This window comes from Ictalurus punctatus, chromosome 1 (genome assembly GCF_001660625.3).
Source record: "Ictalurus punctatus breed USDA103 chromosome 1, Coco_2.0, whole genome shotgun sequence".
NCBI classification, from domain to species: domain Eukaryota; kingdom Metazoa; phylum Chordata; class Actinopteri; order Siluriformes; family Ictaluridae; genus Ictalurus; species Ictalurus punctatus.
The window spans coordinates 11,755,748-11,779,240 of record NC_030416.2 but is presented as its reverse complement, the minus strand read 5'-3'; the positions used below and the strand labels follow the sequence as shown (position 1 = coordinate 11,779,240).

The 23,493-nt window shown below is 41.0% G+C and overlaps 1 protein-coding gene across 1 annotated transcript in view; it reads left to right on the top strand.

Annotated features, from left to right (window-relative positions):
* Positions 1–23,493, top strand: part of ephb6 (eph receptor B6) — a 65,084-nt gene that overhangs the window by 29,121 nt on the left and 12,470 nt on the right. Inside the window, exons 6-15 of the mRNA XM_017477517.3 lie at positions 5,046–5,201; positions 6,302–6,573; positions 13,998–14,079; positions 16,244–16,368; positions 17,651–17,813; positions 18,188–18,302; positions 18,481–18,536; positions 19,008–19,124; positions 21,488–21,735; positions 21,918–22,136. Of these exons, the coding sequence (XP_017333006.1) occupies positions 5,046–5,201; positions 6,302–6,573; positions 13,998–14,079; positions 16,244–16,368; positions 17,651–17,813; positions 18,188–18,302; positions 18,481–18,536; positions 19,008–19,124; positions 21,488–21,735; positions 21,918–22,136 (1,553 nt within the window). The remainder of the gene's footprint in view (positions 1–5,045; positions 5,202–6,301; positions 6,574–13,997; positions 14,080–16,243; positions 16,369–17,650; positions 17,814–18,187; positions 18,303–18,480; positions 18,537–19,007; positions 19,125–21,487; positions 21,736–21,917; positions 22,137–23,493) is intronic.

The window sequence follows — 23,493 nt, the reverse complement described above, 5'->3', positions numbered from 1 at the left end:
TGTATATCACTAACATAGAACCTTAACCACTGAGCCATCGCCGCCTGTAAGATATGCCTGTCTGTGTAATCACCAATCAATCTCCTGTCATTCAGAATGTATTCTTGCCTCCAGACTCCACATTCTGGTGTTCATGCCTCTGAACACGACACTTCAATTGGACTCAAAATTCCATCTAATAAAAACAGGATAAAAACAAATCTATATATACAAAACACTAATACAGGCACAAGGACAATCCACGCCAAGGTAACCCAGATTCACAAGTGTAATACACATACCCAACTCTGCAAACTATTGCACGTTTATAGGAATTTTATTCTTAACGGTTTCTTTTTGTCCGCATCAATAGAGCGTAAGCGTGTTGTATGTCTTCATTGTGTCAGTGTGGCTCTGAATCAATAGTCCATGTGCCCTCCTGTCACTGTAATTATAATCTCTGCTTGACGGACAGAAGAGTGTGTGTTTGTGTGTGTGTGTGTGTGTGTGTGTGTGTGTGTGTGTGTGTGTGTGTTATTACAATGGACAGTGTGTGTTGGGGGGGGGGGGGGTGGTTAGTTGCACAGATTTGTTTACAGACAAAAGAGACCATCTGCAGCACCCAGTGTTCTTCTATAGTGTGCATGTCTGTGTCACTGCACTGTGTGTGTGTGTGTGTGGCAGCCTGTACCTTTTTTTGTCACTGTGCAATACACATGTGAGCAATAGAAGAGTTTTTAGTGAATGTGCACATATAGAATTAATGTGTGTGTCTGTGTGTCACTACTGCTCTTGACCACTCTTAACAATAGGAGGCAGTTGATGCAAGTGTTCTTGTTTGTACTGCTTTGTGTAGCACACCGAGAGAGAGAGTGAGAGTGAGTGAGTGAGTGAGTGAGTGAGTGAGTGAGTGAGTGAGTGAGTGAGTGAGTGAGTGAGTGAGTGAGTGAGTGAGTGAGTGAGTGAGTGAGTGAGTGAGTGAGTGAGTGAGGGAGGGAGGGAGGGAGTGAGGGAGGGAGTGAGTGAGGGAGGGAGGGAGGGAGGGAGGGAGGAGCTCTTGAGATGAAATGAAGGAGACGCAGCAGCAACAAGTGCTCTTCCTCCCAGAGGTCCAGCAACAAAGGGTGGAGTTAATTCCTGGGGTGATGGCATAGAATCAGAGGAGAAAATACCTTGGAGAGAAGAGGAAGAAAAGAGAGAGCAAGAGACCAGATGAAAAGAGCAGGGCGTGACACATTTAGGTCACATTGATGTATTAGCCACTCAACTGTGAACAAGTGACAGAAAGTGCAGGGGATGGGGTCCAACATATAGTAAGTGGACACAAGTTAATGATGCAAGACTGAAGCTGGCATAAATCCTTGCAAAGATTGAGAAAAGGTATGGGAAAGACTGAGGTTGTGCATGTTGTAGACACACTGGAGGATATTTTAAGGCGTGAAAAGTCAACATGACATTAAATTGACAGTGAGTAACAAAGTCCTGACATTTTAGCTCTGCAAGCTGTTCTATGTCGAGGGAGCAGAAAACATTTGCCCTTCTTAGTCCAAACTTTAGGAACACTCATAAGCACAGTGTTCTGAAACCATAAATCATAAGTTGCATGTTTTCTTGACATTAAATACACAAATACCAACTATTCATCTCTCTCTCTCTCTCTCTCTCTCTCTCTCTCTCTCTCTCTCTCTCTCTCTCTCGCACATTCAGCCCATTCACTCTGCAACAAATATAAAAATGTGAAAACGTTCACACATGCACATTTATGTTCAATCACAGATACAGGCGCAGAGAAACAGACATGTTTTTGGATCAAATGATCACGTGTTGGGCAGGCACACAAAAAACATGCTCATGCACATTTGGGCAGACTGAATACACATGCTATCTCTCTCTCTCCCTCTCTCTCTCTCCCTCTCTCTCTCTCTCTCTCTCTCTCTCTCTCTCCTCTCCCCCTCTCTCCTATTTCTCTCTCTCCTCCCTCACTCTCTCTCCTCTCTCTCTCCTCTCTCTCCCCCTCTCTCTCCTCTCTCTCTCCTCTCTCACTCTCTCTCTCTTCTCTCTCTCTCACCCTCCCTCTCTGCCTCTACAGTGTATCTGCCATATATAATCACAGTGAATCATATCATATAGATTTACATACTGTATAGACTCTTACATTGCAAAATTAAAAAACATGATTTTCTCTGTTCAACTTCATTCAGGTGTTTTTGAAGGGCACATTGAATATACCTAATGAACTTAATGATATAATAGTCTCATTCATGGAAACTCTGAAGCAGCAGAATACAGTATTTATACTGAATATGGACAAATTCACGACCTTTTGGGTACTGAAAGAAAAAATGTTGGCTTGGTTCTGGATTCTGAATTAAGGTTTGCCATCCTTGTTTTTGGTATAAGTCATGTGATCTCTATCCAGCTCAGTCTGCTAGATGATGGGATTTGTTGTCAAGGTCGTGAGCACACACAGAAAGAGCAAACAAGGAGCAATGTACATGTACAATGTGATGGAATATTTGCGGTAAGTAGCGGCCCTACTACTGAATGTTACAACGTGCTGACACTTGAGACTCTGTCTATGTTGTTAAATAAACACTGTCCTTGCAGGAAGCTTCACCATATCATCCATCTTACATTTTTGTTTAATAGCAATAGCTTTATTACATCTGTTTATTGTTAAGCTTACGGGGTTTACCTTGTGCTTCGGGGGTTTCCTCCGGTTTCCTCCCCTAGTCCAATGACATGCTTTGTGATTGGCATTTCCAAATTGTATGGTGTGTGTGTGTGTGTGTGTGTGTGTGTGTGTGTGTGTGTGTGCGCGCGCAATTGTGCCCTGTGATGGATTGGCTCCCGTCCAGGGGGTCCCCTGCCTTGTACCAGTTCCCTGGGATAGGCTCCAGGTTACCCTGTGTAGGATAAGCAGTATGGAATATGGATGGATGGATGTTAAACTTAAATTATTAGAGTGTCTGCCATACAGGTACCTGTGAATTATTATTATTATTATTATTATTAATATTATTATTATTATTATTATTATTATTATTATAAGACTGTAATTTGAGTTACAGTCTGAGTCATGCTATTATTAAAAAAAAATTAAAACATCATCTTTTCACCAGTTGAAATTGAGAATTCAATAGTGCTCTGGCAGAATAATGTTCACAATGATTGTGAACATGCTCAGTACAAAGATATAGACATTATTCATACACTACCATTAGGTCCTGTGGCTGCTAGCTTTTTGACCAAACTGGACTTGGTTGCTTTGTGCTAATTGTGACTATAATTTCCTTCACATTCCTTAGCTGCATGGGTTGCTATAGTTTAAATCAGCCAGGGTTAAGTTCAAATTGGTTACATTGCTGTTTGTCCTGGTTTCAGTGTGAATCAGGTGATTAGTTATGTAGTTTCAGCCAAGGCTAAGGGTCTTTGGTGTTTGATGTTACATTACAGTGTTATCGGTTAGCCATGGGGAGAGGATATATATACTGAAACGCTGCCAATGTGGGGCAATCCTATCAGGCCCTAATAGTCTTTCTGTTCAATGCACTGAGCTAGAAGAGCATAACAACCATGTATAATAAAATCAGAAAAATAATACTGTAGAGAAAACATGTTCATTCATCTCTTACTGCTCAAGTGAGTTTGAAAGTCAGCTTGGGTTTATTTGGCGGCTCTCTGGGAGGCACAGAATGAGGAAATGTGTATGTTGTTGTGTTTCAGTCAGTATGTAGCGCTGCGAGCAAAAGAAAAATGAGAGAGAGAGAGAGAGATAGAGGGGAAGAAATTGGGTCAGGGATCTAAATACCAAGTACAATGTCAACGGCAGATTATACACTCCTGTATGCTGCATTTCTCCTTTTGATCTACTACATCTACAAATTCCTACTTTACAGTCTCTGAGAATAAAATATATCCCCTCTCTTTGAAATGTCAACTTTCCCCTTATTTTTATATTTAAATCCCAAAGAAAATCAAACTTACACAAACACACACATCCCTTTGTCTCTTTGATCTATTTGCCCTCAACTGTCCCTCAACTGGATAACTTTCATTATCGTGTGATGTTCTGAGCAATTTTACATCCATTTATGCATTCAGTCAAGTAAAGGATTTGCGGACCTCTTCCATCTATAAGTTATGTGCATTGTAATGTACATTTTCATTTTGGGATAGCTGACAAACAGTAAACAGACTCTGTGCCCAAAATGTTCCACAGATAAGATAAAACGAGAAAGAGGATGGCAAACTTCTCTTAACATCTCTATTGTTATTCCTGCATTTATCATATTACATGAAAGGAAAAAAGTCAGAGAATCAGTATGTATGGAGCTGTGATTAGTAAACGATGAGGAGCTGAGAGATCACTGAAAACCACAAAATTTTTTGTACCTTCTTTGTCACAGCTCTGGGGAAATCACATAATGAATTCTAACAGCATAAAAGATAGAAAACATCCCCATCATTTTCTTTCTCTGCCTTATTTTCTTCCTCTCTCGCCTCTCACATCGGTGCTGGGAGCGAATCTCAGATTTAGTCGAAGTGAAAACAAGGAAAAGCTTTTATCTTGGAGAGAACTGCCACACTTTCTTGCTTTCTGCTGTTTTGTCTCTCTCTCATGCTCTGACGTGCCGCACTCAGACATATGCACACTACTGAAGCCTTGAAAAGGTGTTACACTTGTTCGACAGCACTATACTCATGGTTAGAGAAACGTGTGAGGTATTTAAGGACCAGCACTCAGGTAGTTCAATGGAGCTATGCACACCTTTGCATGTATATCTGCTTCTACACATACTCACCTGAATATGCTTTTTTGGCTCTGTGTCAGTATGAATATATGTATTTCATACAGAACATTTTGAGTCAATCTGGAATTTGTCACATTTTCATTATTTACACGTGGCTGACAGGAAAATTCAGATCAGCACTTCCATAAGGCCTTGTGTAGATGTTTTTACTTTGCAAAATTAAAGCTGACAGCATTTTTCATACATCAAACCCCTCCTATCACTCATGTCTGTATCCTTTGTTTTCCCAACCCTAACTTTTTTTGTCTTCAGCCTGTCAGACGGGCTTCTATAAAGCCGTGTCGGGTTCGATTTCATGCACTGAATGTCCAGCTAATAGCAGAACCAGCTTGGAGGCTTCTAAAGTGTGTGAGTGCCGCAGTGGGTTCTACCGGGCGCCAAGTGATGCCAACACCACGGCCTGCACTGGTAAGGACCACATGACTACTGTAGCATGACTTTACAGATTTTAACCACTCCAAAACAAAAGAATAATCTTAATCAAATAAGCAGTAGGCTAAAGCAGTAAGCAGTATCGGCTTAAATAAGCTAAGAAACAAAGGAACAGTTTTGATTACCAATACTCAAATTAATTTCTGCAGTCCATTCTAAAATGATGATGCCTAGGTAGGGTAGTTTGAATAGAGAAAGGCCATGACAGCTATTTGTAGGCTCATTCCAAACTGAAGTGATGAAAAACATTTGGTTCAAAGCAGGGGATCTCAAACGTTTTGCAGCCAGAGGTCCTGTTAATTGTAAAATAAATTAATTTGACCCCCGCTATATATTTATTTTATAAATCTAATCCAACTAGACATGTACTAGGCTCATGATTTAAATGTGTATGTTATTATTTTAATTATCAGAGCCATATAGCTTTTTACTGCATCAATAGTACATATTTTCATTACATGTGTCATATTATGTATAGGCCTATTTCTTTCTGAATTATTGAACTTAGAAAGAGTTTAAGTATCACTCGCACACATGAGTGAAAAAAGAATGACAGTGGTGTGTAAAACAATGCACATCTCATGTGCATTCAATGTGTATTGGTCTTTAGGCTGAAAAGTCTACTGCTCTGCTGCACAATTCTCCAATGAAGTGTAACGCTATAAATGCCACATGACAGCATGCTTACAGTCAAGAGTTGCCTATTTCTGCGTCGTTGATTGGAGCAGAAAAGTATGGTCACGTGATGTAAACAGTCAGATGCCAGCCAAGGCCTTTGATTTATAGTTAAATTAATATTATTAAACTCCTTCTCTTGATATGGGCCCTGACTATATATATATATATATATATATATATATATATATATATATATATATATATATATATATATATATATATATATATATAGAGAGAGAGAGAGAGAGAGAGAGATATATATATATATATATATATATATATATATATATATATATAGATAGATAGATAGATAGATAGATAGATAGATAGAGAGAGAGATTTTTTAAAACTATATTATAAAAGAAAAGCTTTGAGTAAGAGTATGTTTGTCTTACCAGCCCCCCCCTCGGCCCCTGTGTCTCTGTCCTGGGAGTACGAGAGCTCAGAGGGAGGGGTTTCTCTACGCTGGAAGTCCCCGCTGGACCTGGGTGGTCGGAATGAAGTGACATATGGAGTGGTGTGCAGAATCTGCCCCACAGCCCTGCAGATACAGCCTAGTGTCTGCTCCTGGTGTGGAGATTCTGTCACTTATACGCCTTCTAAAAGTGGCCTCAGACAAACTAAAATCACCCTCAGCAATCTACTGACCCGAGTCACCTATCTCATACAGGTAGGCAGACTACATTACCTATGAGCACTCAGCTAACACAGGAACAGTCCAACAAACAACATTATCAAAAAGTTCAGTGTGTATAAAAATGTAATGTAAGGAAAGATGTGTGAATATAACATAAAATTACTCCCAGAACACCCAAAAAAGAGAAATGGGTAACAGTTTCTATGAAGCCTATGTTTATAATGAATTATAGCCCCATTTATACTTGTTTATAAGCAAGTGTTACTGCTCTATAAACACATTTATAATGACACAAAGACCTATACTTCGTTATAATAAAAGATATAGCTACATTTATATTATTGTTATAATTACTCATAAGTGATACACTTGCTTTTTTCAGTGCCCATGCTCATAACACATTACACACCAATTTATTCATATTAATTAGTCAGTCTTGTGGTTTCATTAATGTATTCATAAAAATGCAGCCTGCATTTTTATAATGTTATTATATTATAGTTATAATGACTTATTGGTAATGCAGATTTATTTCAAGGTCCAATAAGTGAATAATTTTATATTGTTGTTGATAGTTGTGTTGTGCTGCCTTATAAATACTTATTGTGAGTTATAATACAATTACTAACCTTTATAAATGCATCATTGATGGCTTTAAGTAAAGTGAAAGCATAGGATGCAGTTTCCATAATGCCAATGTTATGAAATCATTAAGATGTGCTTATTACTGTTACGATACCTGTTGGAGACAAGCACGGACAGTCAAGATTAGAGAGTGTGGATCAGACGGAAGATGAAACACGGAAAATAGACGAAGGTGAACAATCCAAACTAGGCAAGGCAGAGAATCGTAAACTAGAAACAGGCAGTATATCCGATAACCAGGAAAATCCAGCTTGGTAAAACAACAGTGTACGACAGATGAGCGTTTACTTCGCGAGAAGCTGAAGTTAACGAGGCCTTTTATAACATATGATGAAGCACAGGGAATATTCCAGGGAAATAATGGTGGCTGGTAGCCCAAAAGACACTGAAAGGGGATGAGCTGGGTGGCGGAATGTCGTAAGGAGTTCTGTGCGTATTCCGCCCATGGGAGGAATTGGACCCAGTCCTTCAGATGGGTGGCACAAAAGGTTCGAAGGAATCGAATGACTTCTTGGTTGGCCCGTTCTGCCTGTCCGTTATCCTGGGGGTGGTACCCAGAAGTGAGATTAACGGTGACCCCCATTTTCTCCATGAAACTGGCCCAGAATTGAGACGTGAATTGCCGACCCCTATCATTCACGATCTCCTCCGGGATGGCGAAGTATCTAAACACGTGTTGGAAAAGTAGTTCTGTTGTGGCAAAGGCAGATGGGATGGCCGGTAGTGGAATTAGCCACAGGGGTTTTGAAAACCGATCGACGATCACCAGTATCACGGTGTTACCTTGTGACTCTGGCAAGTCCATGATGAAGTCTAGAGCCAGGTGGAACCACGGGCATACAGGGGTAGGTAGAGGTACCAATTTCCCGGCTGGTAGGGTACGCAGTACCTTAGACTGAGCACAGGTGGAGCACGAGGATACGACACGCTGTACCTCCCTAGGCATGTGGGGCCACCAATATCTCTCAGCCAGTAGTTGGTATGTGCGACGAGCTCCAGGATGGCCCATCGCTAGTGTCGTGTGGGCCCAAGTGATGAGGTACTGTTGCGGGACGAATTGTTTACCGGGAGGACATGCTGCCGGGATTCGTGACCTGGGGAAGCAAGCTAAGGCTTGATCTAGGGTCCAATCTATGGTGCCAACAATACAGGAGGGGGGCAAGATATAACCATCGTGGTCCACCCAACTCTCAGGGGACTAGATTCGAGAGAGCGCATCGGCCTTCGTGTTCTTTGCTCCTGGCCTATATGACCAAGTAAATTGGAACCTGGAAAAGAACAGGGACCAGCGAGCCTGGTGGGGTGTGAGACATTTGGTGGTTCTCAGGTACTCTAGATTCTTATGGTCCGTATAGATTATGAATGGGTGGACAGCATCCTCCAACCAGTGTCTCCACTCCTCTAGGGCCAGTTTAACTGCCAGGAGTTCTCGTTTCCCCACGTCATAATTTCGTTCAGCGGGCAACAACTTTCGGGAGAAGAATGCTACGGGGTGCAACTTAGGTTTGTCTCTGAATCTCTGAGATAGAATGACCCCCACCCCTGCCTCAACCTCCACAACCTCCACGACGAACAGTCTGGAGGGATTCGGGTGTCTAAGGATGGGGGCCATGGTGAAGGCTGCTTAAGCTTATCCAGAGCCTCCTGGGTATTTGGGGTCCAAAGGAGTCACCTGGGCTTACCACACAGGAGGGACGTCAGGGGTTGTGCTATTTTACTGAATTCTCGAATGAACCAGCAGTAAAAGTTCACGAAACCAAGGAACCGTTGCAACTGCCTGACGGTGCAGGCAGTGGGCCATTCCATCACCGCTTGAATTTTGCATTGGTCCATGGTGACTCCCTTCTAACTAATGATATACCCTAGGAATGAAATTGTGTGTTGGTGGAACTCACACTTCTCAGCCTTTACATAAAGCTGATGTTGCAGCAGGTGGCGCAACACTTGTCAGACATGATTAACGTGCTCTTCCAGGGATGTCGAATATAGCAGAATATTGTCAATGTATGCGATAACGCTCTTCCCCAGCATGTCCCTCAGGAATTCATTGATTAATTCTGGAACAATGAGGGGGTGTTGGCGAGTCCATACGGCATGACCGAGTATTCGTAGTGCCCGGAAGTGGTACTAAAGGCCGTCTTCCACACATCCCCCTCCCTGATGTGGACCAGGTTGTACGTGCTACGTAGGCCTAGCTTCGTGAAAATAGTCGCAGACCTTAGCTGTTCAAGGGCTGCAGGAACTAGTGGCAGGGGATACCGGTACTTAACTGTCACCTGGTTGAGGCCCTGGTAATCAATACATGGTTGAAGGCCCCCTCCTTTCTTTTCTACAAAGAAGAACTCAGCGGACTCAGGGTACATGGAGGGTCGATTGTACCCTTGTTGGAGGGCCTCCTGAATGTACTCTTCCATGGCTTGATGTTCAGCTTGGGAGAGAGGGTACACACGACCCCGTGGTGGACTGGCTCCAGGTAGGATGTCTATGGTGCAGTCATAGGGTCGGTGTGGTGGTAAACTGCTTGCCCTTTCCTTGCTGAACACCTTGCAGAGGTCACGATACTCAGGAGGGACCGTGACAGGAACATGAGACATAGGACTCTCCACTGTCGTGGTGGCCACAGGGACCGAGGGGCCACTCAGGCAATTGTGCAGACAGTACAGCGACCACTGGGTAACTTGTTTGTCCATCCAAGAGACCTCGGGGTTGTGAAGCTCAAGCCAAGGTAGGCCGAGAATGACTGGTAGAGTGCCTGGTAGAGACCGTGATGTACAGTACGATGGTTTCGTGGTGGAGAGCACTAACTTGTAGGTTTACTGGTAGTGGGATATGACTCCCCCTCCTATGACGGATCTGTCTATGGACTGTACTTCTCGAGGTCGGAGCAGGAGACGTATGGGGGGGGCTGAGATTCTGCGCCGTCTGCTCATCTATGAAGTTCTCGGCTGCTCCTGAGTCAATGAGCACTGAAAGCACAAAAGACTGGCCTGAATGCTCCATTACAACAGGTAATGCAAATATATGAGAAGTGTGTAATCAGATTGAACTCACCCTGTGGCGATGAGGTTGGCTGTCCACGGCCCCCTCGGCCGATCGTGGCGTCTTATGGGGCACTGGCAAATGACATGGGTGCCCTTGCCACAATAGAAGCACTGTGACTTACGACGTCGCCTCTCCCTATCCTCCTCGCAGATCCGGGTATGACTGAGCTGCATGGGTTCAGCTGGTGGGGCTGGCTCTGGTGGCAGGGGACTACACAGCGCGGGACAGTTCATACAGGGCAAATGGTCCAACCGTATTGCCAGGTCTATGACGTCATCAAGGGTAAGCTGCTCGCCCCGACATGCCAACTCTCGAACTAACTCAGGGTTTAGCCCCTGATGGAACACGGTCTTCAGTGCCGGCTCATTCCACCCGCTCCGTGCAGCGATGGTGTGAAACTCCAGAGCGTATTCTATCCCATCACGTGAGCCTTGTGAGATCTTCAGGAGTTCCTGGCCGGTCTCCCAGCTGTCAGGAGAATGATCAAAGACGCGTTGGAAGTGGGAGAGGAGGTCCGCTAACGAGGGTCTGGCATCACCGCCTCGCTCCCACTCTGCTGTAGCCCATGTCAGGGTGTGTCTGGTGAGTAATTCCATGAAGTGAGTAAACTGTCAGGCTTTTGGCATATCCGGGTGGCTCTCAAAGAACAACGAGCACTGTAGCAGGAAGCCCTTGCATCGTTCCGGCTCTCCAGCGTATCTCTCCGGTGTAGGCAGTGGTGGGTGGTGCACAACCGGCATAGATGGAGTGTGTGCAGCCGGTGTGGCCGGATTGTATGCAGCCGGCGCTGGTTGGGCATTCGCCGGGGAAAACGACGGAGGAGGCGTGTAAGTAGCAGGAGAAGTCGCGGTCGGAAGCGCAGAGGAGTTTAGGCGCGACACTTGCTCATTCAAATGCGATATCTGAGCCTGCTGTACAGCTACCGCGCGGTTTTGCTCCAGGATGAGGCGCTGCCACTAAGGGGCGTCCGCTGCCTCCATAGTAGGCGAAGTAATCTGTTACGATACCTGTTGGTGACAAGCGTGGACGGATAGGATTAGAGAGCGTGGATCAGACGGAAGATGAAACTTGGAAAATAGACGTAGGTCATGTGATCAGGCGAACAATCCAAACTAGGCAAGGCAGAGAATCGTAAACTAGAAATAGGCAGTATATCCGATAACCAGGAAAATCCAGAATACAGACAACGGCTTGGTAAAATGACAGAGTACAACAGTTGAGTGTTTTCTTCGCGAGACGCTGAAGTTAACGAGACCTTTTATAACCTATGATGAAGCACAGGTGTTCGCACTTGGTACTCCAGCGAACTTGAGTGCATGCATGGCTGGGAAGTGTAGTTCTCGTCAGCCATGTTTGTAGGCGGCACTGCATTCTGGGAACTGCAGGTGCGAGTAAGCTGTGACGTGACAATTACACAAATAGAACATGTCCAGATGGCAGAAACCACCAACAAAATACACAACAAATATATCCAAATGGCAAAAAATGAAATAACAAATTAGAAAAGCATGAAACTCTTAGCAACAAAATGTGCCATTTCACAAATAAAACATTTGAAACGTACTCATCTCATTAAACCTTTACTGAAATCAGCACGAGATCCCTCTTAGCACTGTCACATATGTAATATAGGCATGCAGAAGGTGCTTTTTCCACTTCCTATGGCATGGAAGTGGGATTGGAATTTAGGAGCCAAAAATAACTATTTACAGCAAACAGGAAAGTGCAAAATATAAAGTAGTATATACAAAACATGAACAAAAGTGCAAAAAACCTGAATAATAATACATTTTAATAATTTAATATTAAAATAATATTTATGTATTATTGTTTAATAATTTTAATAATAAAATAATTGGTTGGCCTTGACATCACAGTATGGCTGCACGATTATGGCCAAAATGATAATCATGGTTATTTTAATCAATATTGAGATCGTGATTATTTATCACGATTATTCATTGAGTTTAGGGACAACATATTTCTATTGCACTTTCAAATTTAAATAAACAGACCGCTGCTTTAACCTCCATGTTGTGCTACATTCCTGCTAATGTACAAATATTTGCATCAATTTAGACTGGGCCTTAAAGTGCATCGTCTCGTAGAAGCAAAATATAAATAAAATAGTACCCAAAATACAGGATAAGTAACAATAAAAATGCCATCAACTAAATGAAAATATGCAATCAAATATAACAATATGCAACCAAATGAAAACAATTTAGGCGAATGCAGAAAAGGCAATAACAGTGTTTACAGGAGGAGAGACGCAGCCACATCACCCAATAGAGCAGTGACACAGGGATGACGTCATTTTGTACCGGAACCCGGAAGTTAGCATCACACTGGTTCCCTCGACAAAAACCCAATAGGATTTTCACGTAAGCTTTTGGATTATTGCAAAAAATAAGCTCTGTGATGAGCAAAAGTTTACAATACTAACACGTATAAAGACTTGATTTGATATGCTGCAGAGTTTTCTATGAGCGGAGGATGAACTTTAAGCTTCAATATTGCAGTCGATCATGTTTATGTAATCGTGGGCAGTCAAAATCGTAATCGAGATCAATATTCGATTAATGTTTTTCTCATTTACTGACACAGATTTGAAAAATATTGAATAACACATATAATAAATGGTATCCAAAAATCAGCCTGATGCCTTATAGGTCCAAATCCAAGCACTGTAATGTGCCTATATTAATAAGACAGCTAATATCTTTTTAAATAAAATAATAAAATAATGGCATGGCAGAACAGGGATCAGAACGAGGTAGAAAATTTAAGTGTGACAATATACCAGTATATAGTATGATTGAAAAAAATATTAAATAGTTATATGCCATTAAAGTGGCTTCTGTTTTACTGGTTTAGATCATGTCTACAGAATTGTATACAAATGTATAAACACACCATTAAATATACCACCAGACTTAAAACAGGCTAGTCTACATATTAAAGAATAAACATACCGTGCTCTGTTGTAAAAAATTCCTGCAAGCTAAAAGCAAACCTATTAACAAGCTTATTTTTAAAATCCACAAGCAGTTCCTTAGCTTATTGAATAATTGAACACAGTGATACCCTGTGATCCATAATACAAAACTGTAAAGTTATCATATAACTCTTTTACTCCAGTACTAAGACTACAACACTCTTTATATGACTTTCCACATCATCCATGTGTAAAGAATATGACTGATGAGCAGTCTTACTGTTTATGCTGCTCCAGTCTCAGTAAGCCTCTTGTTCCTGTCTATAACAGTGTCTATAAAAGAAACCTGACCCCATTTTATAATGATTACTAAACCTGAAAGTGGGCGGGCCATTTCTGGCTGTGAGAAGTAAGCGATGTAGTTTGATGTTCATTTACAGCCCATTTGCTAAAATGAGCCTAAATGGACTATCCATCATTTTCACAGACAAATAAAGGTACATCCATTTGTATACAAATCTCTTTTATGCTGCAAACTACATTTTCAGTCAAAGAGAGAATAAATGGGTTTATTTGTTAACCATGCCCATCAGTGGTGTATTAAAGATTTAGCTTGTTGTGTTTTATTCATTACATGTATTCCCATATGCAGTATGTATGCATGATATATTTAAACATAAATATTCTTATGGTATTGTTTTTAGAAAGGAATTTAGTCATTAATCTTGACTGATTTTTATTTGACAATTCAGTTATTCATTATAAAACCCATCTGCAATGATTAGATATAACTTTGAACTTTACATGTTTTGTCAAAAATGTTGATTGGCAGGTTCAAGCTATGAACGATGTGTCCCCTCTCAGTCCTTTCCCACCACAGTTTGCTAATATCAACTTCACCACCAGCCAATCAGGTGAGAGTTATCTTACTTTGATTAAATGGATTGGTGTAATCGGAGACTGTGTGTCTGTAGCTAAGTACAGTATATAGAGGTGGATGTACACTGAGGGCAAGAGCGTAGATTTTGGTGAGGCATTGGTGACATTTAATGGTGACATTAAGAACAACAAAGCCTTAAACAAATTCCAGTTGCACTTGAAGTATGCTATTGGCTACTATCGAGTATATTTTTGGAGTAACCCCAGTTGAGAGTCAACAACAAACAGTCATCCAGAATACAGACTAGTAGCTTGTTTTGAGAGTACCTTTGTTAAAATGTGGCACACACAGAGAAGCTAATGTCATTAACCAGCATTGCCAGGTTTCAGCAAAATTTCCAGCCCAACTATGCCTCAAGCAAACTGGTCATACAACTAGCCAAAACAAATTGAGCATTAGAAAAGCGAGACACATTTTTCTACTTTTTCCTCAGTTTTTGTGTGGGCAACAAGGTCACTGTCTTGCACGCACATTTCTAATGTGCAGAAATAATCCACTTTTAATCCTCCTTTACCTCGCCTAATCTATGCAATATATCTTACAAAAGAAATGCTTCTGCATTATCATACATCATAGACATAGACTTACTGTCTGAACAAATTTTGCCTTTGTTTGTGGCAATTTAAAGTATTACATTTAATTTTGATTAGTTGCTATAAACAAGATCTTGGCTAGTATTTTTAAACTAGCGCCTGGTAACATGAAAATATAACCCTGACAACCCCAATAACTGTCCTGTCCACTGCTCCTCTGTGATCATGGGGCAACATGCTTCCTGCCCAAATGGGCCTCTTTTAGTGCTTGTTGCAGTTCCCATTTTTAACCACTAGGTGTATTAATAACATATAGGCAGTGAGTATCTAGAAATTTGAGCAAATCAGTGGAACACTGGCTTATATCTGTCAACTTGCAATTATTTTTTTAATCGTTAGTCACTAAAAAGAGGTCATTAGCATTTCAATGGAATTTAAAATGCATCGAGTTGTGAATGAGGGCAGGGTTATGAAGGCTAACACTTGTTGAACAGCTGATATATATGGTGGTGCTCTGCTCCACCTGCCCCTATAACAAGTCACCACTGACTGAAGGTGTACCTTAGATTTGATGTGAACATGTTACTGTGTCTCAGATTATTTCTTTTGATTTTTTTTGGTGCCATTTTTTCTTTACCTCCTGATTATTTTCAGATAATTTCAGTAATTATGCCCATATCTTATGTGTGGTTTGTTTTTCTATAACATACAAGTGCTTATTTTATACTGTATATAATTGTCTGTCATTTGTTATTATTATATTTTTGCTCGGACTAGCCCATCCCCCCCACCCCCCTCCACACCCGTCTCATAATTTCTCCTCCTTGGCTTTGGACTGTGGTGGTTTTGGGTCACGATATCCTGTCAGCTCATATAATGCTCAAGGAAGCAGAAAGAGGTAGAGGTTAATCGTTGTGGCAGTTCACAGAAACTTTTGGGATGTACAACACAGCTCAGGCCCCCCTCCACATGAAATGAGCAAAGATTCTGGTTTTCACACTCTCTTTCTGCTCTCTCTCTCTCTCTCTCTCTCTCTCTCTCTCTCTCTCTCTCTCTCTCTCTCTCTCTCTCCCCCCCACTTTTTTGTCTATTAGTACATAGCTTTAGTCTGCACTTATTTCAAATTTTACTCTGTAAATATTCCTAAATTGATATGATGTAACACTTCTTTAAATGTCAAGTGGTCTGTACCAGTACTCAGTGTAGCTTGTGCCTGCTCTTATACATGATTGCATGAGATTTGAGGTGACTGAGTGAGAAGAGGTTTGTCCCTGAGAAATGAGTGGATGAGTAATGTGTGACATCAGGGTCAGGAGAGTCTTCCACTGTTTCTTTATAACTGCCAAATATGAATACTGGCAAACATCAAGATTTTTTTTTTTCTAACCTGCTTACCCATCTATCTTGTTAGGGAGTTAATGTGAAACTACACAGATTAATGTATTCCTTTTTGAATTATTCCAAGCCCCTTAAATAAAATAAAATAAACTCTACAGTTAACTGCACAAAACCGTGTTGTTATATATTTTAAAATGATATATGTTGATGCCCCCATGTGGTTACAGTTATAATAGCAGTCTCATTCACTGTATGTCTCTCTCAAAGTACCTTCTGAGGTTCCCATACTGCATCAGCTCAACAGTGCTCCAGATTCTATTACTCTGTCCTGGCCTCAGCCTGACCGGCCCAATGGAGACATCCTGGAGTACCAGCTCAGATATTATGACAAGGTCCAAGTCACTGCATCTACACTATATTTCACCATCATAACATTTTCATGATATTTATTAAAGTTTGATTTTTTATTTTATTTATTTTATTTTTTTTGGTATACAATTCTGACTCCTAGGCATGTTTTTTAAGTGATGTCATAAAATAAATTGAGGGGGAGGGGTGTTAAAATATGAACGTGAATTATGAGTGAATTATTATTAATTTTTTTTGCAGATTGTTCTGCCATGCTTTTTATTATTATTATTATTATTATTATTATTATTATTATTATTATTATTATTATTATTGACTTTATTTCAAGGACCTAAGTGAATGGAATGTTATTGGACTGTGCAGCTTTACCCATGCATCTTCCCCTATGTACATAGATATGAACACAGAAGTAAACTCTGAGACAAACTTTTTTTTTTTTAAATAAATTACATTTTTATGAAAATCTAAATGCAGAGTTACTTTATAATTGATTAACTTAAAAATAGAGAAAATGGATGCCTTTCCAGTTGTAAAGTCTCAAAGCACAATTTAGTCATTAGCCCTTGATTGGCTCATTAGGACTTGCTAGGCAGGTCAAGACATCATTAGGAATTGTCAGCCTATGACAATTTCAGAGTGTAATAAGCTTTCGATCTCTTCAAACTTTGTACTAACACCAAGCAATCTTGGACTCCTCTAAGTAGCTGATTAAGGATGTGAAAAATCAAACTAATTGATGCCTACAAACCAAAAGAAGTCTTGAAAAAGGTATCAAAGCCTTTCCAACTTGCACTTTTCACTGTAAACAATGTCATTAAGAAATGACGAGATCTGCATGACCAAGAAAACACTCAGATGGAACTGCCTGTATGCTGGAGAAGAAGGCAAAGCAAAACCCCTTATGACATCAAAGGACCTACAGGATAATTAAGCTGACACAGGAGTGCCTATTGGAAGAGTCATCAGAAGGGAAGCTTACTGATGCAAGACAGCCCAAGAATATCTCAGAACTTGAAGAGAGAGAGAGAGAGAGAGAGAGAGAGAGAGACAGAGAGATTCTCCTAGCAGGCTAGAAAAAGCATTTGCATGTTGTGATAGCTGCCAAAGTGGGGATTACTAAGTACTGACTGGACTAGGATGCCCAAAAGTTTGCACATGACACAATTAGCTTTTTCTATTTTTTAGGTTTACCAAATATAAAGTAACTGTGCATTAACGTTTGTTATTTTTTAATTGTTTGATGCAGAGGATGTGTTGAATTCTTTTCACCAAGAGCACAAAACCAATCCCTCTTTCCCTCTGCAGAGCTCTGATGAGAGCAGTGCAACCAGTGTGTTCACTGAGACCAACACAGTGACCGTGTCTGCTCTGACCCCAGGCTCCATTTACGCCTTCCAGATCCGAGCTCGCAATGAGAGAGGCTATGGCCCTTACAGCAATTCGGTTTACTTCAGCACTCTGGCTATGGGTACAGATTATATACTCTTCCACCAACTTTGCACCTTTCAGTGACCAGTGATCTATCACTACAGAGGATAGTTACAGTTATATCATCAGTTATTAATTATTATTTATTAATTCTTCCCAATATTCCAGAATGAATGAATCTTCTTGTGCATATGACATACAGTTTTAATATTGTAAGTAATTGTACCAAATGGGTCTGGTTTTCTGCACTTCAATGTGCATAATGAGCATAATGAATATTCCAAACCCAGTACAATGCCTGGAAATCAGAAGGATGCAGAAGGTTGTATTTATACGAGTATATAGCTTAGATCTACATTTGGAGTATTCATGCAGTTTGTTAAGATGTCTTCATTGCTGATTTTGTCACCGTAGAAGAGCAATCAAGGCAAATTCAGAGCCGCCTGCCTCTGCTAGTTGGATCTATGATGGGTGGAGCTGCATTTCTATTAGTTGTGGCTGCAGTCGTCATTGTGTTTGTCTTCAGGACGTAAGTGTATTTCAGTATTGAATATACTTTATATTAACTGAATATGTTGTATACAATGATTCAGATGCACCAATAAATAGTAATTTTGCACGGATTAAATAGTGGGATATGAATGTTTGTAACAGGTAATCACAATTTCATGTTAAAGTAAATTCTTACTGTATTTTTACTTCAACAGTAAAAGGAGAGAGAGCCATTACAGTGACAGACTTCAGAGATATATTAGCAACCGAGGTGAGTGTGTGTGTGTGTGGCCAATGTGAACAACAGTAATATGACTATAGTACTTTCTTTTCCTCTAGCTCTAATGTAGAATACTCTTTAGCACAATTCCTTCAGGATCATGAACATCCTTTGTGTTTTTACAGCACCTGCATTTACATTGATTTTTTTTCACTATACTGTCCAGGTTATGATGTTATTTTAAAATGCATATTTTCAAAATATATTAACATATCAAAGAAAATACCAAATTATGTATTCTAATTCGATGTTCTGAGTTGGTAAATAATTCTCCATCTGCATTTTAATTTTTCATATTTGACAGGCTGACAGGTGTGTCTGGTACTCTAAGGATGAGCGCATATTCTCAAAGCTGTATCTCTATAGTGCTTGTGCTGATTTTGTGTTGTGCTCCAGGGGTCACATTATGAGCTGCTATTTTGGGCATTGGGAATATTAACATGTTTTCTGTGTTTTGTTCAGCTGGGGTAAAGTATTATGTGGATCCTTCCACTTATGAGGATCCAAGTGAGGCAGTCAAAGAATTTGCCAGAGAAATTGACCCTGCTCACCTGAAGATTGAGGAAGTCATTGGTGCTGGTGAGTAGATAGATGAGGGTTTACCTGGTTGCTAACCAGTGTTGCATTACAGACCTAATACTAAACCTAAACTAATGGTTAAAAAAAAAATCAAGTAAAAGCTGAAGTAATGCATGTGAAAAGTTTCTAATGTCAGTTGCACTTAATTATCAAAAGTACTTTGGTATCAGAATGAGGGAAAAATGTTCAAATTAATAAATTAATTTCAATTTAACTTCTAAATTAATCTTCAAATCCTCCTAAAAAGGCAGAAAGTATTGATGTGTCATCCAGAAACTGAGTCAGCTTTTTGTGTTTGCTTTTTAGGTGAAATTTTTTTTGTTTGTTTGTTTTTAGGAGCACCACATAGCTGTTTTGGTGACTGAACTACCAAGAAAGAACAGTCAAAAATAATTGTAATTTAGAGATTACGAAGAATAGGCCGCAGGAAAGGTTACCATTTGCTTTTGAAAATGAAGTGAAACAGAGTTAACATTTACAGAAATATTTAAAATGCATGTATTGCCCATAAATATCCAGAGAATGAAAGAGAGACAAATGAAGAGTTGTTGTGTAATTGGATGTGCACTAACAGTGACTAACATTGACATATATTGTAGATTATGTAGGAAAATGAAAATGTGAAGCTGCCACGGATAACCAACAGTCCAGTGATAATGGGAAGAGGGAGTATGAATGCCAAGAATGGAACAAGGAGCAAGATGGAAATGTGGAAGATTTTTGCACAAGGTCATCATGAATTCTAAGAAGCTGTGAAAAGAACAAATTCAATTCAAAAGAACAAATTCAAATGTGGAGTGAGAGTCATGAAAACAAAGTCAGATGCTAGTAAATCTGTTCCCTTTCAAAGGGAACTCAACGTTATGTGAGCTTCACGTTGTGGGAAGTTAACTCACGGGTGACCGATAGCTGAAGTCTGTGTAAAATCACACCTATTTATAGGCCCGCCGTGGTCAAGTGACATGGCATTTCGTGCATCACATGACTATAAAACGGCACCTGTAAACCACATCATCAGCCTTATTATCTTCAGTGAAAGATAGCATGTGGGACTGTTTGTGTGAACACGCCTAAAAACTCTTCACTTCTCTATTTAAAAAAAAAAAAATCTTTACTTTTCTGTCCCTTTAAAAAAGAAAAGTATGCATCAGAGAGAGTTCAGGAAGTGTTACTCCTTTCTCTTACAGGGGAGGGTGGGAACACTTTTTGTGTGAAGTGTATGAGAGTGAAGCGCGGTACGGCATGGTTCCACTCTAGCTCTCTCGCTTCGCAGCTGAAGCGAGATGGGTTTCGGAACCTCAGGACTCTGACCCAGCCGCTGTCAAGGCAGATCAGATCAAGGGGGTCCCGTATGGATCTGGAGGGATCTCTATCACACTCTCTGTATGGATCTCTATCTCACTCTTTCCTCTGGATCAGACACCTTCGCTTCCGGGGTTTAAAAAAAAAAAAAAAAAAGGCTGGTGCTGCTCGCGTCAATCCGCCCTCTCTGACTCTGAGGAGCCAGAGGAGAGAGCCAGTGGGAAAGAGAGCACTCCCTCATACCATAGAAAAAAAAACTTTTTTTTCCTGGAAGTGAACCATGACGTGTCATGCTTCTGGGCAAATCCATGTTTATAACCCCGCACGTGGGATTATTTGCCCACTGGGGGGAATAAACAGTACAGCTATTTTGCTATGCCGAAGGTGGAGGAGGCACTTGCGAGCCACCTCTCTCTAGCGACAGCAGGAAAATCAGGGGGGCTGGCTTTGCCATACAGGCCATGTAAGACCACCTTGACATTGGTTGGAGAAGCCTATGTGGCAGCAGGTCTTGCTTGTGGGTCTCAGCATACAATGGCAGTGTGAGGGAGGTATAGAAGACAAGTGTTCGCATTGACCGTTAAAATGGGGAGGGGAGGGGGTGTGATCTCAGTGAATTTTGTCCATGACATGATTTTTGGTGCCATATAGGTTGGTTTGAGTATTTCTATAACTGCTGATCTCCAAATGAACACCTTTGGGATGTAGTAGAACAGAGATTCGCAGCATGAAAGTGCACGTGAAAAATCTGTAGGAATTGTGTGATGCAATCATGTCAACATGAACCAGAATCTCAAAGGGATGTTTCCAACATCTTGTGGAATTCATTCCATGAAGGGCTGAGGCTGTTATGAGACACTACCCAGTATTAGTATAGTGTTCCTCATAAAGTTCTCAGTGAGTGTATTTATACTGATTATCCAGTGTCTTTCATTCTCTTTCCTTCTCTTTTTCTGTGTTTTACATCTGTATTATCATTATAATATTAGCTGTATACTATATTATACTGTAATTCAGTTTTCCATCTCACTCTTTCTTTCCCTCTTGGTCTCTCTCTTCAGCTCAGTTTGGTGAGGTGTCCAGGGGAAGATACAGACCTTTAGGCCGTAGAGAAGTGCTAGTAGTGGTGAAGACTCTGCGATGGGGAGTAACAGACCGTGAAAGAGGAATGTTCCTCAGCGAGGCTGGGGTCCTGGGCCAATTCGATCACCCCAATGTGCTGAAGCTTGAGGGTGTGATCACACAAACTCCTCCTGAGCGCATCATTATGGAGTTTATGGAGAACGGCCCCCTGGATGCCTTCCTCAGGGTGAGCAAGATAAAAAAAAAAACTATACCATAGATCTTATTAACACAGTAGATTCTAAAACCTAAGGTAATTTATGTGTAGGAGCTTGTGAGTCTGTTTTCTTCATCTGATTTTTATTTCCTTGAAATCCAAAAATATGTGAAATCTTTGTGTTCATTATTTCTCTTGCTCCCATGTTCCAGGAAAATGAGGATCAGTTCAGTGTGTTGCAGCTGGTGGGTATGGTGAGAGGCATCGGAGCAGGAATGTGTTACCTTTCTGAGAGGAACTTTGTGCATCGTGACCTCGCAGCTCGAAACATTCTGGTGAACTCAAACTTGGTTTGTAAGGTCTCCGACTTTGGTCTGTCACGGCTCATGAAGGACCTGGACCACAATATGCCCACCTACACTGCATCACTGGTGTGTTTTTTGAACTGAGCTGTGTCATACTACTATAAAAGTTTAAATCACTTTGGGATTGGTGAAAATGACATTTGTTTAGTCATACATTTATGTCTGTATTTATATTAGTAAGTTTTAGAGTTTTTCCGATGGGGTGCCAAATGTAAAATATTTAATGTTTTTTCTCTCTGATTTTCTGAGAAAATTTGAAGTCATTCTGATACATTTAAATAGTGACTCATGTCAACTAACTGTTTCAGTGTAAATTTTAAATATAAACCTAAATGTTATGTGTATAGTATCTCACAAAATTGAGTACACCCCTCACATTTTTGTAAATATTTGATTATATCTTTTAATGTGACAACACTGAAGAAATGACACTTTGCTACAATGTAAAGTAGTGAGTGTACAGCTTGTAAATTTGCTGTCCCCTCAAAATAACTCAACACACAGCCATTAATGTCTAAACCACTTGCAACAAAAGTGAGTACACCCCTAAGTGAAAATGTCCAAATTGGGCCCAAAGTGTCAATATTTAGTGTGGCCACCATTATTTTCCAGCACTGCCTTAACCCTCATGGGCATGGAGTTCACCAGAGCTTCACAGGTTGCCACTGGAGTCCTCTTCCACTCCTACATGACGACATCACGGAGCTGGTGGATGTTAGAGACCTTGTGCTCCTCCACCTTCCGTTTGAGGATGCCCCACAGATGCTCAATAGGGTTTAGGTCTGGAGCCATGCTTGGCCAGTGCATCACCGTCACCCTCAGCTTCTTTAGTAAGGCAGTGGTCATCTTGGAGGTGTGTTTTGGGAAGTTATCATGCTGGAATACCGCTCTGCGGCCCAGTCTCCGAAGGGAGGGGACCATGCTCTGCTTCAGTATGTCACAGTACATGTTGCATTCATGGTTCCCTCAATGAACTGTAGCTCCACAGTGCCGGCAGCACTCATGCAGCCCCAGAACATGACACTCCCACCACCATGCTTGACTGTAGGCAAGACACACTTGTCTTTGTACTCATCACCTGGTTGCCGCCACACACGCTTGACACCATCTGAACCAAATAAGTTTATCTTGGTCTCATCAGACCACAGGACATGGTTCCAGTAATCCATGTCCTTAGTCTGCTTGTCAGCAAACTGTTTGCGGGCTTTCTTGTGCATCGTCTTTAGAAGGGGCTTCCTTCTGGGATGACAGCCATGCAGACCAATTTGATGCAGTGTGGTCTGAGCACTGACAGGCTGACCCCCCCACCCCTTCAACCTCTGCAGCAATGCTGGCAGCACTCATACATCTATTTTCCAAAGACAACCTCTGGATATGATGCTGAGCACGTTCAACTTCTTTGGTCGACCATGGCGAGGCCTGT